General features: G+C 36.2%; 1 protein-coding gene across 4 annotated transcripts in view; it reads left to right on the top strand.

Annotated features, from left to right (window-relative positions):
* The first annotated feature begins 3,346 nt into the window (after positions 1–3,346).
* The window catches only part of PHF3 (PHD finger protein 3), an 86,312-nt gene continuing 70,885 nt past the window's right edge, over positions 3,347–18,773 (top strand). For 2 of the 4 annotated variants that reach the window (XM_032864449.1, XM_032864453.1), the window contains exons 1-3: positions 3,370–3,437; positions 4,222–4,360; positions 14,219–14,487. In XM_032864449.1, the coding sequence (XP_032720340.1) occupies positions 4,359–4,360; positions 14,219–14,487 (271 nt within the window). In that variant the 5' untranslated portion in view covers positions 3,370–3,437; positions 4,222–4,358. Of the gene's footprint in view, positions 3,438–4,221; positions 4,361–14,218; positions 14,488–18,773 lie in introns of all 4 variants that reach the window. The other 2 variants (XM_032864450.1, XM_032864451.1) reach the window with 2 other exon arrangements.

Here is an 18,773-nt window from a genome sequence, read left to right as displayed (position 1 = left end):
TCATAAATTTAAAAAGCAGGGAATAGTGAGAAAACAGGCTGAAGAACTGGACAAGGACCAATCCTAAAGTGTCTTAAAGGCCATATCCCTCATTAACACACTTCCTTTGTTAAAAGAATTTGAATTATTTTTACTATTTTCATTTATAGTAAGTCCAACCAGATAATTAATTTTTGCAGTTCCAGAACCACCCATATTTTCTGGAACTTTCTTGTCCTTGAAGGCATCCACTCTAGGCCTGTTAAAACATGAATAAATGTCCACCTTGTCAAGTGCTGTCGAAGCAGTTAATGACAGAGCTGATCCCTCCTTATAGTTGCTAAAGTCTGCAAAGGTGGTTCCTATGCCTTGTGCAGACCTGGTGCATGGAAAAGTTTTATTTTATTGTTTGATCCAGCCTCTCTAGGCCCCCCTGATCTCTACATGCTGTCCAAACTATTTACCATGGGTCAGGACATGCACTTCCTTTTTACCTATTGTTTCCTGCTGAAAGCGCAAGGAGCTGGGAGCAATCTTTCTGGAGAAAACAGGTTAAAAACTGTGTGGAAAGAAAGCAAGCCTGACATAAGGAACAATGTGTTCTGGGTTAAGCCCCTAAATTCCACAGTGATCTTAGTAAAATGAATTCAGAATATTTTGATTCCACTGCTTTGCTCCCTTGTTTAAGAATACAAACTTTCACATTTATTACACACTAATAGGAAAGTGTGTCTGTGTATATAGAAAGTATTTTCCAGGAAAAAAACCATTAAATATATTTATATTTTATTGGCTTTCTGTTTGCTGTATTTAACTCTTCTCATTTTATCATCTTTAGTGAACTGATACTGTAGAGACCAATGTTTCAGTGATAACAAGCATCTTTCATACCAAACTTAATCTGTGTACAGTACTGTGAGCTGTCTTCCATGATCTCACTTTCTGCCAGGCTCAATTTTCTCAAGTTTTGCAAGATCCAAATTTTGTCAATTTTCATTTTACATCATTTCTTAGTCAATTACAAGTACACTGGTCAGATTTAGCCATTGTCTTATCTTATTTTCTACCAAATTTAATTTTCCTGAGTTAATTTGAAGTTTTCAACACTATCAATACAATCTGATTTTCCAGTAGGCCCTTTAACCAAAGCAGAATCCTTCATGCTGTTAAAGCCATTCCCGGTATGATTATGATGGCTCTTTCTTCTGGTAACCTTTTTATAGACTGGGTAAAAGACACATTGTGTTTATAGCTGGGAGCAAAAAACAAAGATTATTAATGAACAGATGTGAACCTGGGTGCTTGCCTGGTTCAAAATAATAGAGTAAAAGCATCATGTTTTGTAATAAGCTTGTTGGTTTTTTTAGGATTAGAAACCTTTGCTTTGTGAATGTGACAGGCTTATCATTTCTATATTTTCTTTTACCTCCATTGAATTTTTTCATAAATTTACTAAAATTTCTTAAACAAGGTTAAATTTTCCCCAGCTCTTCCAAGGAAATTCTCCATCTAATGATTTTCCATTTGAGTTCTACTCTATTAAGTCCCTTAGCACTGGATTTTGTTTATAATCTTATTCTTTCCCAATGACTTTTTCAAATTTCACACTAAGGTCCAGAAGAAGAGTAAACATAAATTTAAGACTTATTTGTGCAATTCATCCCAAACATTCCAAGTGAAAAAAAATGTGATTACTCATTTCTATTTTCCTTTCTCAAAAAACAACCCCCCCGCAAAAAAAACCCAAAAACCAAAAACCATTAAAAAAACCCGCATTGTAAAACCAAGTTTTCAGGGATGGATGAGTCAAGGCAGTGGGTGGAATTCTAGGATTCCAGTAGAATTAGGACAATCTTAAACCTACTTTGTGGAAGAGCATTTAGTATTGGGAGTGCTCGAAATACCAGAAGTCTGTAGAGAGTAAAGAACAGCTCTTCACCGAATGCCTGTGAGCTATTATTCTACTCGGCACAAATCTCACAATGTGGACTACAGTTGGCATAAAGCTTAAATCAACAAGTAAAAGTTTCTGAAGAGCACAGCAGGTGCTGGCTATCATTCATTAGTGGGTACTGTAATGGTTCTTGCAAAGAGAAGGCACAGTCCCTGTCCTTAAAGGGGCTCATTTTGGTTCTAGTGATGACTAGCAACAATTACCTCATAGTGCTTTTAATGGGCTGAGATAGAGGTCAGCTCAAGCTGCTGTGGAAGCTCCTAGTCTAGACCAGTGGTTTTCAAACTTTTTGGTCTCAGGACCCTGATATGCTCTTAAAAATTACTGAGGGGCTTCCAAGAGCTTTTGTTTATATGGGTTATTTACCATCATAGAAATTCAATCTAAGAAGAAAACATTTTTAAAAAATACAACAAAATTCATTGTTATAATCTATTATGAAAAATACATTTTTCCAACAAAATTTAATGAAGAGTGGCATTGTTTTAAATTTTTGCACATTTCTTCAATGTCTGGCTGAATAGATGGCTGGATTGTTCTATCTGCTTCCGCATTTAATCAGTTGCTACATGTTTTGGTTGAAGAAGAACAAAATTTGGCCTTAAACATATGTAGTTGTCAAAGCTTCTCTAAAAGGTCTCAAGAATCCTTCAGAGGATCCTCTTGATACATTTTCATAACTGCTGACTTCGACCAGGAATGATTCTTGGAGAAGGCAACTTGCGTCCTGAAAAAGACTAGGTATTTGGAGACAAGGTGAGAGTGGAGGTGTTTAATGATGGGCCTGTGGTGCACACCCCGCAGGGATTCTTCGGCAAGGGGCTTATCTACTCCGCTCTAGTCTACCATTCCTGAAAGAACACCCAGTTAATGAAAAGCATCGGGAGGGAGCAAACGTGATCATCAATATTACATTAATTATGAAACCTTCGTGCTTATTACAATAGAGAAAAATCGATCTCTGTCTCACCCCTTCGGGCCGCCAGCGAGACGATAGCTAAAGGCCCGCAGGCGTGCCGCACCCTCCGAAGACTGGGAGGGGCGCGGAAGCGCAGTGGAGTGGAGTGCGAGTGTCGGGGCCCCGCGGAGGCGCGGCGCGGGAAGGCCCACACTGCGCAGGCGCAGCGTGCAGGCCGCGGCCCCCGGAACGGTAAACAGTGGGGTCACGTGACGCGTCCCGGCTTCTGCCCCCGCGCCGCCGCCGCACGCCGATGGCTGCGGGGTCTCGCGCCGCCGCACGGTCCCCACGAGGCGAGCGACCCTTGGGCCCTGGGCGGCGGCGGCTGCTACGAAGATAAAGAGGGCGGCGCGGAAGCCAGGCTAGTGTCGTCAGCGGCAGCCGCTCGGCCCGGTGAGGAAAAGAGGCTGTGGCAGCGACGCCGACGTCCTGCGCGTACCCCCTCTCTTCGGCACCCACCGGGCCCCCTCCTCCTCCTCGGCGGCGGCGGCGGCGGCCACCATCTTCCTCTTGCTGCCAGTGGTAGCGCTCGTCTGGCGGAGCTGGGTGAGTTGCGGCTCTGGCCGCGGCCAGGGAGACGGGCAGTCCTCCCCTCCCCCATTCCCTTCCACACGCACAGCGCCTCCGCGGGCCTCCCCGCCCCTCCCGCGGCGGACACTCCGCGCCTTTCTCCCGCGCAGCCGGGAAACCTCACCGGCCTCTTGCGCAACGTCCTCGGCCTGCCCGGGCGGCGCCTCTGTAGCCCGGGACCGTTTGGACCGCGGGCTGGGAGGGAGGCGCGGCGGCGAGGTTGCCCGGCGGAGGGTCGGGACCGCGGCCTCTTCCCGGCTTCTGCTCGCGGGCCTTTGGCGGTGAGTGTGCCCTACCGCCGCGGTCGCGCGGGCGCGCAGGCCCGGAGGGACCGCGGGCGCTGCCAGGAAGGCCTGGCCCGCAGGCCCCCGGACCCGGTCTTTCGGACCTCTTCCCTCCAAAGGAGTCCGGCTTTGAGCTTTGGGCCCCGGGTCTGGGAAGCCAGGATTGGCCTTTGCCGCGAGGCAGAGCCCCGTACCAGCTTTTGGAGAGGGGGGAGTTGGCGCTCTATCCATCCTCCCGCTACCGCGCGCTTTTGTGCTCGGGACCCAAACTGTCGACTCCTTTTGCTTAGTTTGAAATGGGAAGCCTAGAATCTGGCCCTCGGATAATACGAGTAATTTAATGAACCACTTGTCGATACGTGCGTGTTAATGGTGCTAAATAACTGATCACCTGACACGGGGGGGGGGCGGGGAGGAAGGAGAAAGGGAGAGAATGTTGGTACCGCGCACAGTCCTGTTTCCCTTCTTTCCCCCAGCAATGTGTTGCCGATGACCTTTTCCCATCTTTGGATTTTTAAATGCTATTTCCTAGAGACTATGATTCGAGGTAGTTTGCATGATTATTGGTGCTATTCAGGAATCATTCGCAGATTATGATCATGGATAATCATTAATGTAAGTGGCAACAACGCTTCGATATCTACCTTTTTAAAATCTTCATTACGTGTAGAGATACTTAATTTTAAAAGAGACGTTGGTTACTGAGCCTTTCCCAAATGTTTTACCACATATTTTAAGCTAAAATTAAAAAAAAAAGATACAGTAAACTATTTAGGGAGTACTTATATAGTACATTGTTCTATTTAGTTACTATTTTGGGGTCGAACTTGTCTTCCTTTTTACAAACTGGTTGTTTGAGATCTTCCAAAACTACGCCTCCATTACTCATTCATTTCCTACCATTTTTTGATTCTTGAATGAAGTGTTTGGGATTGTGAAAATGTTTGTAGATGTGTTTGGGGTTGGAAAGAGACGTGAGTTAAAGAACCTGGAAATCTTTGCAGCATTCTTCTGCTGTTTTTGAATTTGTATATTCATTCCAGAGCACAGGAGATGTGTGAAGATTATTATTTCGGGTAGTTTCTACCTTCACTACTAGTCGACCTTTTCTTAATTTACAATTATTATTTTCAGTCCAGTTATTCTGTTTACTAGCCCTGTGTTACAATAATGATTTTTTTCTCCATCATCATTATCACTATTACTGTTCTAAATTACAAACTTCATTTCCTCATGATAGTTACATAATTTGAGGGGCCTCGGGAGCTATTTTTGCTCTGATTAAGCCACACACACAGTTCAGTCAGTTCTTGAGCTGCAGAAAGACTTCTGCTCAACTGTAGTGGGCCACTGTTTAAGTATGCAGAATTACAACAATAGATTTTAAGCTTTATTTGATAGCTGTACTGGTGATTTGTCAAAAGGATAACAAATGAGTTACTGATGGGACCAGTTTTCCCTTTTTCCTTGCATGCTTTATAGGTCTGTTTATTGATGAGCATGAAAATGTAATTTATTATACTGCTTTTGCATCCTTTGGGAGGGCAGTGAACTTCCTTATCTATCACACTGATTAGTTTTGCATTCCATGACTTTGGGACAGACTTCACATAACTTTAGTTTATGAGTGGATGCACTCATCTGTTGCATATGCAAATAAGTCAGATTAAGAGAAGTGATATGTGTAAATGTAGGTGAAAATTAGCGTTGGTTAAATGCAAATTTCAGAATAGAAGAGTGGAAAGGAAGTTGTCTTTATGTTAAAATCGTTTAAAACCATTCTATTAAAATTTAAAATGTATTGAGAATGGAATTAATAAAGAAAGGTTGATAATTTTTGACTTAAGTAATAACCTGTTAATAAAATTATTACTGATAAAAGCTTGGAAGGCAGCAGTTGAAAATTTGGATTATTGCAAAATTATGCTGATTTTAGATTTTTACACAGTACGGATTTTACTTGGGAAAAACTGATGAATGTAAATTATACATACAGTTTGGGCTTTTTTTGAGTGCTAAAACATAATAGTTATCTTCTTTGGTAATATGGTATTTACCTTTTTGATACAATTTGCTTTCTTAAATGTGCACTTTTTCCTTGTTTTTTACACCGATTTCTCATGAAATCCTTTTATTTATTTGTCTAGAGATAAGATCTTTTCTATTTTTTAGTGAGTTAATGAGATTTGTTGATAAGCATCTCAGGTTTGTAGATTACCCATACCTGCTTCACCAGTGTTATGAAGTATCAGGAAGAGGGCTGATTTCTTTCTTTCTTTTTTTTAAATGATTTTATTTACTTATTTGACAGAGATCACAAGTAGGCAGAGAGGCAGGGAGAGAGAGAGGGGGAAGCAGGCTCCCTGCTGAACAGAGAGTCTGATGGGGGGCTCAATCCCAGGACCCAGAGATCATGACCTTAGCCATGAGCCCAAGGCAGAGGCTTAACCCATTGAGCCACCAGGAGTGCTGATTTCTAAATATTTTCATTCATCCCCATTTCAGGAATTCTTTCTGACATGTGGCTTCTGATTTCTTTTCTTGTGTGGAACAGTACATCTTGGGCTCTGTTTCTCATTTGTTCTTGGAACACCTCTGAGAATCCTGGAGTATCTTTTCAGAGGCTTAGACATTTTATTTTTTAAATTACAAAAATGACTTGGCAAATTGTTAGACACTTAAAAACAATACAGTTGCATGTTGAACAGCAAAAGATACTCCCTTTTAGTTGCTGCCGTTTGATTCTGGGAAAAGGTATTTGAGGGTATTGGTTTGATTCAAATTACCTGAGACCCAGGTGCTATTTGTACCCTCAAGAAACCTGGACTAGGCTGAGAAACAAGATTCAAAGACATGAGATGTTCAATCATTGCAGTAGAATTAAAAGAAGAACTTGAAAGAATTACAAAAGGCATTGTGTGAGGAATTGTCAAATGTATAAGCTGGACACTTACTCCTATGCAATGTGTTTAATTTAGATCATTTGATGGTCAGGGGATTTGCACTTTTACGATCATTTGTACTATGAAGAGAGGTGATGGATGAAGAGAAAGAATTTAATAAAAATTTCAAGATACTATCCAGAAGTTTTAATCTGCACAATCTGTTAGATGAAGTTTTAAATGGCATAGTAGATTGTACAAAAAGGCTAAACTTAACAGTTTTGGTTCATTCATAATTTGTGTGAGTTGGCCACATGAAAAAATTCTAAAATTGTACACTGTGAAAATAAATTGCAGTTTGTAGTTGATAACTTCCAAAATGATGTTTATACACACTCAGGATAGCCACTGTATTTTTTATGTATAGGGAGTGGCTAAGTGTGTATTTTCTAGCTATTTTGGAAGAAGTGTATGTCCCTTTATTTTTAGTATTTTTGGGATTTCATTAATGATATATTAAGAACAGAAAAGTTAGTATGTGTTATGTAAGTAGAATGCATAAAGTATAGTAGCTTAAACGTGCAGACTCAGGAATCACACTGCCTGGGTTCCAGTTGGGGTGTACTGGATATGTAACCTTGGGCAAATTACATAATGGTGTGGGCCTCAGTTTGCTCTTCTGTAAAATAGATAAAATTGCACCTACCTCACAGTGTTGTTGGGAGAAAGTAATGAGATAATGTATACAATACACTGATCATAGGGCCTGTCTCATAGTGTATGCTAAAAGCACCATGTTAGCTTGGCCTGTTATTACCTCGGCCATAGTTTTAATGATGAACTACTTCCACTGTTTCTGTGGTTAATCCAAACTGCTAATGCTTCCCATAATATCAATAGAATATAGTTGTTAACTTTGAAGTTAACTCAATACAGCTAGCTTGTATAATTCTGCTTTTGCCAGTTTCAACTTGTACCTGCTAGTTCTTTTTCTAGATTCTTAGGTCTTTAGTATTAGCATGGCAGACACCTTGGGTTCTTATATATTCTTTTACCTGATAAATTCAGAAAAGTTATGAACTTTGCTGCTGCTTATAGATTCTAACCAATGAAACTGAAGTAGAATTTGATGTGTGTGTTTAGAGCAGTTAAGGTTGCATTGCTTTATAGAATTGTACTTTCTAGAATTGTGTCATACCACATGGTCTAACTGTTTAGTGATTTTCCTTACCTCTATCCTGGAAGGATAACCTTTATTCATCTTTAATATTGTTTTATTTTGGTGGTTAAGAACTAACCTTTGTCTCAGAGCAGAATTGAGTCCTAGCTCTGTCACTTACTTATTCTGTAATATTGGATGTAACTTTGCTAAACTTTATCCCTACTCTTAAAATTTAAGAATAATAATAGTATCTTCCTAATTGTGTGGTTGTGAAGATTAAATGACATGCATTTAGGTTTAGCATAGTGCCTGGCACATAATAAATATTCAGTGCATTTTACTTTATAAACAGGTAATGTAGGGTGTAGTGGTAAGTGCATTAATTCTCGAATGAAATTTTCTGGGTTCAGATTTCATTTCCACCACTTACTATAGCAAGTAATTTAATATCCTTGATCCCCATTAATTTCTTCCTTCCTTCCTCCATTTGTTTCTTTCTTTCCTTGTTTCTTTGTTTATAATATAGCATTGTTGTGAGGATTAAATTAGTAAATGTAAAGCAGAGTTTGTTTAGCAGTTTTCTGGCTGGATAATTCTTTGTTGTGGGGCTTTCCTAGTGCATTGTAGTAATTTTACTAGATGCCAGTAGCCTGCCTTCCAGTTGGTGATTACCAGATGTCCTCTAGAGGGGCATAATCACCTCTGATTGAGAATTACTGATGTAAAGCGTGTAGAACATTGCCTGGTGTGAAATTAGAGCACATCATTTTATGTGTTTCATCACCATTAGTAGTGGTACTTTTATTTTTCTACTACTACTGCCTACTAGAAATTTGTTCGTGGTAAGTATGATGAATTAATGGCTTACTTTAAACTGTAGTGTAGGGACTGGGAGGCACCAAGTTTCCATTCCCAGGGCCTTTGCATTTAGGTCTTTGCCTGAATTGCTCTTCTCCATTTTTTTTTTTTTTTTAAAGATTTTATTTATTTATTTGACAGAGAGAGAGCTCACAAGTAGACAGAGGCAGGCAGAGAGAGAGGAGGGGAAGCAGGCTCCCTGCTGAGCAGAGAGCCCGATGCGGGGCTCGATCCCAAGACCCTGGGATCATGACCTGAGCCGAAGGCAGAGGCTTTAACCCACTGAGCCACCCAGGCGCCCCAGCTCTTCTCCATTTTTATACAGATCATGGTTTCCAGTTTTTGGGTTACATGTTCCCCTATAATAAGCAAGGTCTTCATTTAGCACTGTACGTAGAAACCCTCCTTCTCCCCTATAACTATTACCCTGTTTAATCTTACATCATAGATTTTATAGTCTTCTGAATATATTTGTACACCCCATACCACCCCCCATACGCTTACACACAAACATAGACTGTATGAGACAGAACTTCATCATGGGATAACCTCTTAGGGCCTTTGATAGCTTTAGTGATTTATCGTTAGATTTAGATCTTTTTTTTTTTTTTTAAGGCGATAACATTATAAAACATAGTTTTACTTTGATGCTTCTGGAAAGTTGAGATAATTTTAATGTAAAAGGGGATTTATGTGGAAGTATATATATAAAATATATTTGTGCTATTGGTGCTTTTTAAATCTTTCTGCTTTCTATTCATACATGGAACAATATATGTTGGGGTTTTTTTTAGCGTAAACTAAATTTGGCTGCAGTATAATTTTTTTTTTTAAGATTTTATTTATTTATTTGACAGGCAGAGATCACAAGTAGGCAGAGAGGCAGCAGAGAGAGAGGGGAGGAAGCAGGCTCCCTGCTGAGCAGAGAACCCTATGCGCGGGCTCGATTCCAGAACTCTGGGATCATGACCTGAGCTGAAGGCAGAGGCTTTAACCCACTGAGCCACCCAGGTGCCCCTGCAGTATAATTTTTTATGAGTTAAGATAAAACAAGTATTTTAAAGCAGTAAATATCTTCAAACTCAGATTAAATTTTATTCGGAATGTTGGTAGTAATACTTATTTTTTAAATTGTATTCTGAGTCTTTCTAAATGGTCTGTTAGGACCAAACTCTGTTGTTCATAATTAGTGCTTGCTATTCCCTTTGTCTGGAGTATTCTCTGGACTTTGAGAATCCAGCTGCTTAGATTTTCTTGGCCTCGTAAGTTTCACCTTCCTCTGTGAAGATGTCTGCAGTCCTTCAGTATGACACTTTCATATTTTGTTGTGATGTTTATGTATTGTATTTGTTTATATGTCTTTATTCTTTTATATTGTGAGTTCCTTGAATATTGAGTGGTATTTGTTGCACTGTTACCTATGATAACTAATTAAGTGGATTATCCAAATTCTGTGACTTAGCTGAATATATTTTATGGTCTGTAAACATGAGGTGTGACTGAACTGAGAAATAATTTCTGATTTTAGCATATATATTTTCCCAAATTATTAGTATCAGTTTAATTGGATATATATGTATCATTAGCCACTTAGCATACACCCTAGATAGGCTTGCTATGTTTTAATTTTTGAAGATTTATTTTATTACTATTTTTTTTATTAGAGGTGGGGAGAGACAAAGGGAAAGGAACAGAGAGAATCACAAATAGCCTCCACACTTAGTGTGGAGCCTGCTGTGGTCTTGATTTCACAACCTTGAGGTCATAACCTGAGCTGAAAGCAAGAGTTGGACGCTTAGGTGACTGAGCCACTCAGGGGTCCCTTGAAGATTTCATTTTTAAGTATTATCTCTACACTCAGTGTGGGTCTTGAACTCTCACCCTGAGATCAAGAGTCAGATACCCCACTGACTGAGTCAGCCAAGTTCCCCTGTTTTAATTATTAAATTTATAATGCCAAGTATAAGGAAGCATTTAAATATAGTTTCATTGTAAGATATAGACATTTGTTTAACTGAAGCAGTTTAATTAATAGATATTGAATCAACTCATTTTTTAATTTAATTAGATCTGATTGTTTATCCACATTATTAAATATCTCCCTAATTCTATTTTATTATTATGTTTAAATACACTTTTAAAGAGTATCATTTTTTAAAAATTTATTTACTTAAGTAATCACTACACCCAACTTTGGGCTCAGACTCATGACCCTGAGATAACCGAGTCACGTGCTCTTTGACTGAGCCAGCCAGCTGCCCCTTCTCTAATTTTAGATTACTGTTTTAAAAAAGACTAATTTTGGAATAATTTTAGATTTATAGAAAAATTGCCGACACTGTGTAGAATTCCTATATATCCTCATCCCAGTTTCCTGATTGTTACATCTCACATAATGCTATTATGCCTTAATCAGAACTAGAGATTAAAATTGGTGCATTACTATTAACTAACTTCCAGGCTTTATTTTGATTTTACTAGTTTTTCTACTATTGTCCTTTTTTGTTGCATGATCCAACCCAGTTTACCACTCTGCATTTAATAGATTAGTATGTTCATGTTAAGTGAATTAGTATTCCTGCAAACAGCTTGTTTGTTTTCCAGTTTAGTATGGAAGATGCTATTATTTTATTTTTGATACTGAACACTTGAAACTGATTTTTTAAAATAAATGACTTTATACTTCCATTAAATAATACTTTCAAGATAGTTTTGTGGGATGACTATATACTATCATTTTTGGAATTCTTTGGAATTACCCCCAGAGCCAGTTGCAACTGCTTATGAAAAGTCAGTTTTACTAGTTTACAACAGTTTTACAAGAAAACTAGTCTTGTGATATGCTGTGTAGAAATTTTCTTCTTGGGACCCTTAAGTTTGGGATGCTTTATACCTTATTCTGTGTTGGAATATTAAAGATGTCTCAATGGTAGCTGCTTAGCAAAACGTTCATTGAATGAATTAAAGGTATTATTAAAGAAATGTAACTTTGTTATGCCAGTCCTTCTCAACATTTGACCATGGAAGCTTTTTCCCTGATGTGCTTATTTAAATCCAGATAGAATACACTTTGTAAGTCATATACCAGTTTTGGCCAAATACCTGTACTGGAAAGTTTGGCTTACCCATCTTATTTACAGTATGTTTTACTTTTTTTTTTTAATTGGTCTTTAAAGACTAAATATTGTCTACCACTGAGATTAAAAAATATGCCATAGGCATATTTGGCATGGCTTACTAATAGCAGTGTTACTGAAAAAAATATGTTGCATATTTAGAATGGGCTGGCCTCCCCTATACCTTTGTGATTTTGAGTTGTGTGATCATAATTTCTGAATATTCTGAATGTCTCCATCACTTGAAAGCACACAGCCAGTAGTAACAGAAAGACTGATTTCAGGTGAAGTTTGTAGAATTTACCAGATTTGTGTTGCTATGAGAATGAGTGTGTTGTTAGTAGATTTAGCATACTTTTTTTTTTTTTTTGAAGGAAAGTTAACTATTTGCTTTTAGAACTGGAATTGTCCTTTTTTTTTTCTTTTTGATTCATCTGAGAAAAAAAGGTTGCTAATTGGGATGCAGCTTTGAAGAGGAAGTAGTCTTGGATTCCAGCACATTCAGATAAACTAATTTGTCTGTAGTTCTAGCTACTTGATTGTGTAAACATTTAGTAACATTTTTGTAAATTATTTTTAATTGCCAAAAATTTACTATACTAAAATTTTTTTGGAACTTAAAAACATATTAGTGGAAGTATTGGTGAAGTATGATAATTGAGCTTTTCTTAGTTACTGAGGCTCAGGTAACGTTTGGGAATTAAAACTTTTCCCGACTTTTCATCAGCATTGTGAGCTATAATTTTCTTTTAATATTATAGTTAGAAAATGCATATAAAATAACCAGCAAATCAGTCAAATAGTTAATATTTTATTTCAGTGTTTTATTATATTTTAACGTGAGTAAATTGCAAAATTTGAGAAGTAATACTAAAATTCTTCTATTTAGAAGGCGATGAACTTTTAGGAGAATGAGGAAATTCTCTTTTGCTTTTAGGACTTTAAATTGAGCTACAGTAAACTTTCCACTTAAAATGAACAGGTTGATGAATTTTAGCAGAGATATACATTCATGATTTAGGGCATTTTCAACATCTCCCAAAGTATCTTCTTGTCCCTTTGCAGTCTAGCCTTCTGTTATCCAAGGACCCAGGCAACCACTGATTTGCTGGGAAATTATGGAAAATTATTTTTAAAGAAGAACCTTTAATGAGTCAAATCTAGTCAATTTCTAGCTCTTGTATCTCGATATGAAAGGAAGAAGTATGGCTATGGGCTATGGAGCCTTGACCTAGGACTGAATCTTGGCTGTTTTGTGGTTTTGGGGGAAGACATTTAAATTGCTTAAAGGAATTTTGTTTTATAAAACAAATTATTTACATGTTATTTTCTATATAGACTATTACTATTAGAAATAAATGGGTTAAATTTAAGTAAAATGGTTAGCAGCATATCATATATTACCAGTAAATTGTTGAGAGTTTTTGGACTTCCCCTTCTTTCATCATTTTTATAGGCGAAAGAATCAAAGACAGTTTGAGGAAATTTTGCTAGCTTTGGAGCCAGTCTGAAAATCCTTGGAATTTTGAACCGAAGATGTTCTCGGTCAATTTTCTAGCTGACTGAGTATTATTAGATGTTTTTGTTGATGCCTCCCCTCCACCTTCCAAAGTATATTGGTTCAGTTTTTTCTGAACCAATTATTGAACTTTTGACTAAACAAGTCTCTTCTGGGCATTAGGTGACCTTTCTGAGCAGTACCTAGTATCAGTAGGCAACTAGCTTGACATCTGTATATACTTCACATAACTCAGTAAAATGATTTTAAATCTCTGATATATTGTTTTCTTTTCATTTATCTCATTTTATACTAAAAGAATAAAAGGAGTCCCTTTAAATGCATGTATGTTCATGTCTCTGCCTGCATATGTGTAGTTTTTTGAGTTTTAATTTGTTGGGTTTAATTAATAGTTTCTTTCCATTTTTTCCTCCTACCCCTAAAAACTACCTTTTCTCTCTATATTACCTTTCTATAAATAATTTAAATGCTTTGTAAATAAAACAAGGCTATTTTGCAGTTTTAGTAGGTATGGGACAATAATTTGATTTTGGCTCTTTTATATTGATATATTGTAAAAGCAGTGTCATTCTTAATTTATGAAAAGATTATGGTTAAAAACATACGGTTTTTATGGTTTAAGCCATGTCATTTTTTTCAACTGTATGAAATTAATGGATTATATACATAGGTTCCCCCCCCCAAATAATGAATTGAGTAAACATTTAATAGGATTTCTGGTAAAATGATATTCTACATGTGTGATAAAGAAACATTTTAGTAAAGACTCATTCTACATGTCCAAATGTTTATTCTAAAAACAGTGAGGATTTTTTTAAAACAATTCAGAAATACCTAAGTGTGTTCTTAGACTCAAAACTATTAAAATAATTTGGTTTTAGGTGATTTTCAATTGATAGCTTTATTTCTTATGGTATTTTTTTTGTCTTTCTATAGGGCTGAAAGACACACAGAAGTCTTCATGGATATAGTTGATACATTTAATCATTTAATTCCTACTGAACACTTAGATGATGCCCTATTTCTAGGATCCAACCTGGAGAATGAAGTCTGTGAGGATTTTAGTTCAAGTCAAAATGTCTTAGAGGACTCGCTGAAGAACATGCTCAGCGATAAGGATCCTATGCTAGGATCTGCAAGTAACCAGTTCTGTTTGCCTGTTTTGGATAGCAATGATCCCAATTTCCAGATGCCTTGTTCAACAGGTAATTCTTACTTTTTTTTTTTCTTTTTCTTTTTTTTTTTTTTTTAGTCTGCAATTTAAAATAAAAAATTTTTAGCTGCTTTTTTTTTTTTTTTTTTTTCTTTTTTTTTTTTTTTTTGTGAGGGTAGTGAATTTAGGATTCTTTAATTTGAATTTAGAGCTGCTTTTCTGGACGTCAGAATTAGACTTTAAATTTTCTTCCAAGGAAAGTGGAATTATCTTTGAGGGTATAGATGTAGATAGGATGACCAGTGACCATATAATTTATTTTCTAAAGGGGGATACTTTTTGAGAATTACAGGGGTGCTCTTAATAGTTACATCATGACAAAAAGTCTAAGTTGGGACTCTCTCTAGTATTTAGGGATTTCCTAGCAAACTGGGACATTATATCACCCTAGGCATGCTGGACTCAAGGGGAACTGCTGTGTTGAGCTTTTTCAGTGCCCCTCCCAGCCCTTCAAATTTAATATATTGTGTGCTTCCATTTCAGATATTTTGACTTTTTATACATGTATCTTAAAATCAGAGAAAGAACTCTAGACCTGTGCTGTCCAACTTAGTAACCACTAGCCACATAAAACTGTTAATCACTTAAGAGGAGTCCAGTCTTAACTGAGATATGCTGTGAAGTGCACACTAGATTTTTAAAGACTCAGTATGAAAAAAGATGTAAAATATATTTTACCAGAGCTTTTTAAATGTTCATTACATTTGCGATGTATTAGATACTTTTGGTTAAAAAAAATGATTAAAATTAATTTCACATTTTTACCTTTTTTAAAAGTGGCTATATGTAGTGTGTATATATATGTATATAAAGTGGTTTGCATTATATTTCTGTTGGATAACACTGCTCTAGGTTCTGTAGTTGAAGTAACTGAAAGATTGAGGTTAGTAACTTTCCATAAGGCTAAACTAATTTTTAATATATTAATATGTGGAAGAACATGTAGGTTTTCTTTTATAAAGCAAAGCAAGTACTACAATAAACTTTGGGGCAATTGGCTATTCCTTAAGCTAAAATTAAATAAAGGAAAATCAGCTTCACATGGAGAAGTTAGGCTTCTCACTGTTCTCTAGAGTAGTTCACAGGTTTATGTGGTCTTGATCTTTCAATGACTCTAGACTTTTGCACTATTGTTTTTCAGTATAGTTTTTGTTTCCTTTTAATATTTTCTATCTAATATTTTAATAATATTTAAAGTTTGGATTAGGCTGGCCTGCTATTGATCCATAAATTTGTCAGATTATTCTGCTTGAAGACCTCAACACTGACTACTAGGAATCTTCATTTTAACAACTCTTTAATGCTGAGATCTTTTGAATTGCTTGCTAATGGTGTATCTCTGAATTATATACATTGTGTTGTGTTATTGCATAGGTTTACATTGTTTTTGTTGTATTCTAAATGTTACAAAGCTTTTAAAATTTTGTTTTATGTATGCATTGTTCAAGTTTTTTACTTTGGTTCCTGTGTCAGTACAGTATACCTAATTATCTCTATTGTCAAGTGCTTTTGACAATTCTTGGTTGTATACATAGTTTCACAGTTCAGTCCAAATTCAGGAAAAACGTTTATTGAATACTTCTGTGCTTGTTACTGGAAACATTCTTAAGGATGTTATGCTAGGTCTGAAATTGGCAAATATATCATCTTGTTAGATTTCTTAATTTTAAAATTTCAGCCCTTTAGTAATGCTACTGGTATTCCTACTTGCTGTCCCCCTTTTTTAAAAAAATGATTTCTGCTGTTATGAAAAGTTTTTACTGATGTGAAAAGTCTCTTCAGTTTGGTGAACATCTCTTATATTGGATGATTTAGAACATCTTTACTGAACTACTTAACAGTTTTTTTGAGGTATGATTAATACTTGTTTGTGATTTTGTTTATTATCTACAAACTTTTTTTAATTTAAGAACTTAAGTGAATTATTTCCTAAAATATTTTATTATAAATTGCTATAATTTATCTTGGTTCTGAAGCAGAATTGTTGGTATTAACATGTATGTGTAGTATATGTGTTTTTTAAATATGTAGGGAATTTGTGGAGGAAATTTTAAATAATAAAGCTCTTGTGCTTAGGATTATTGAGATTTCTTTCCCACAAGGTAGGGCATTTATCTTAATTGCTTCAAAGTTCTTTTGCCCTTTGGGATATTTAGTTGAGTGAAAGTGCTATGTATTTTCTAATGATAACAAAATTGAAGTCATTTGAATTGAAAAATTTGTTTTGACATAATTTTAGATTTAAGAGAAAGTTGGAAAGAAGTAATTTTTATTTTAAACTATTTAGTAAAAACCTTTAACAAGAAAAAAACAACTTTTCTAAGTTTAGCTATTCACATACTACTACAGCTTTTTTATTATACAATAAAAAGGACATAGTTTTACCCAAATGTTTGTGGGTCCATAGGTTTTTACTAATTGTCTTCAGCAGGGAAATCACCCTGGCAGTATTCCCTATGTCAAGAAAGCTATAGATTATGGTTATTTTATAACCTTGGCTTAGATAGTGTTAAAATTAGCAAACAGAATAACTGTTTTGTTCTCTGCTATGCTGAACCAAGTTGATTTGCTGTAGTTGTTAAAGATCAGTTTTTGTTGACATAGTTGAGCAGCTTGCATGTATTTCAGCTGTCTCCAGAAATCATAGAATAGCTTTAAAAATTATAAAAATAGGGAAGAAACATGGAAGATTACTTATAGGGCTCTATTCAAGGCAAAAAAGTTAGGATGCTAATTGTTTCATTTTGGGAAATAACCAGTAGATTTCTTATCCCCCCTACCCCCTTTTTAATGCTTTTAACTCTAAACTATTTCTTTATGTACATATTGCCATATTTACATATGGTTTGTAGATTTGCCCGGTAAACATTTTTTTAAATTTAACTCTAGTAAGGGAAATCATTAGGTATTGGGGACATGTTTGGTCTTTATTATCAAGCCAATTATTGGTATTCTTTAAAAATCCTCTTATCCTTAAAATTAAACTTAAAATATTTGCCCAGGTAATAGGTTCAGGATGCCAAGTACATTATTTATATAAACACTTGAAGAATAGATATAAAATCATTGAAACGGTTTTTGAAAAACTGGTGGTAAAGAGTGTCATGAAGAAATACTTTATCATTTTACAAACATGTTCCCCTTTTATATAGATGGCTAGGATTCATAAAAGTGAAGTAAATCTTGTATTTAACTATATCTTTACATGGGATATTTAAAAGAAAAGTTCAGTGGCTGTAATTTGGTTTATTTTCTTAAGACCAGGAAGACAGATACATTGTAGATATATGGGTATTCAGAGTAGCCTTTCATTCAGATAGCACTCATGGCTACTCTACCCTTCAGTAATATCAAGGTGTTCTTTCCAGGCTACATCATGGCTTACAAATCTTCGTTCACTAAATTAAAAACAAAAACAACAAAAAACCAAAACTTTCTGGTATCATGGTGTTTGGAGATTAGACAACCCAAAAAGTGGTTAAATTCTTATAGGTATCTTGCTTATATGCTTATTTGACTAAAGTGGGTATGTTTAGAAGAGAGCAAACAGACAAGTTTGTAGAATTAGAGATGTAACTTAGTGGAGGAGAGAAAACGCTGGAAGATGGGAAGAGTAGGATATAGTAGCAGCCATAGATCCTTGAAAATTTGTCACATTGGCAAGATATTTGACTTTTTAATGGGTAATGGGAAAGAGCTAGGTCCATTATGTAGCAGTTAGAGAGAACAGTTTAACTAGCTAAAAGGAAGAACTTGGGGTTCCCCCAAAACGGAGTAATAGTTTCCTGGGGATATGAGATTTACACCTTTCTTTTTTTTTTTTTTTTTTGTTACAATTGACTTTTGCTCTGCTTAGCTTGATGTAGTATAAAGCAAAGTATATCTTAATTTTACTTTGCATTGAGTATTTAATTTTCTTTTTAATTTAAAATCTGAAATCATGGGGCGCCTGGGTGGCTCAGTTTGTTAGGTCATGATCCCAGAGTCTTGGGTGGGCTCCCTCCTCAGCGGGGAGTCTGCTTTCCTCCCTACCCCTCCCCCTCCACTTCACTCATGCTCTGTCCCTCATTCTCAAATTAATAAAATTAAAAAAACAAAATCTGAAATTACGTCTTCATCACTCTATCCCTAATTAATGTCTTTTAGTTTTTTCTTTTATCTATTACTTAAAATTCACTTCATTTTTATTCCTGTAGTCCATTGCTTATTTAACTTAAAAACAAAATAAAAACCTTGGATTAAGACTAGAACAGTTTTTATTCTTTGGGTTGCTGACTG

Source organism: Lontra canadensis, unplaced genomic scaffold (assembly GCF_010015895.1).
Source record: "Lontra canadensis isolate GAN:19392208 unplaced genomic scaffold, GSC_riverotter_1.0 scaffold27, whole genome shotgun sequence".
NCBI classification, from domain to species: Eukaryota; Metazoa; Chordata; class Mammalia; order Carnivora; family Mustelidae; genus Lontra; species Lontra canadensis.
The sequence above is the reverse complement of the archived record's forward strand: the minus strand, read 5'-3'. Positions and strand labels throughout refer to the sequence as shown.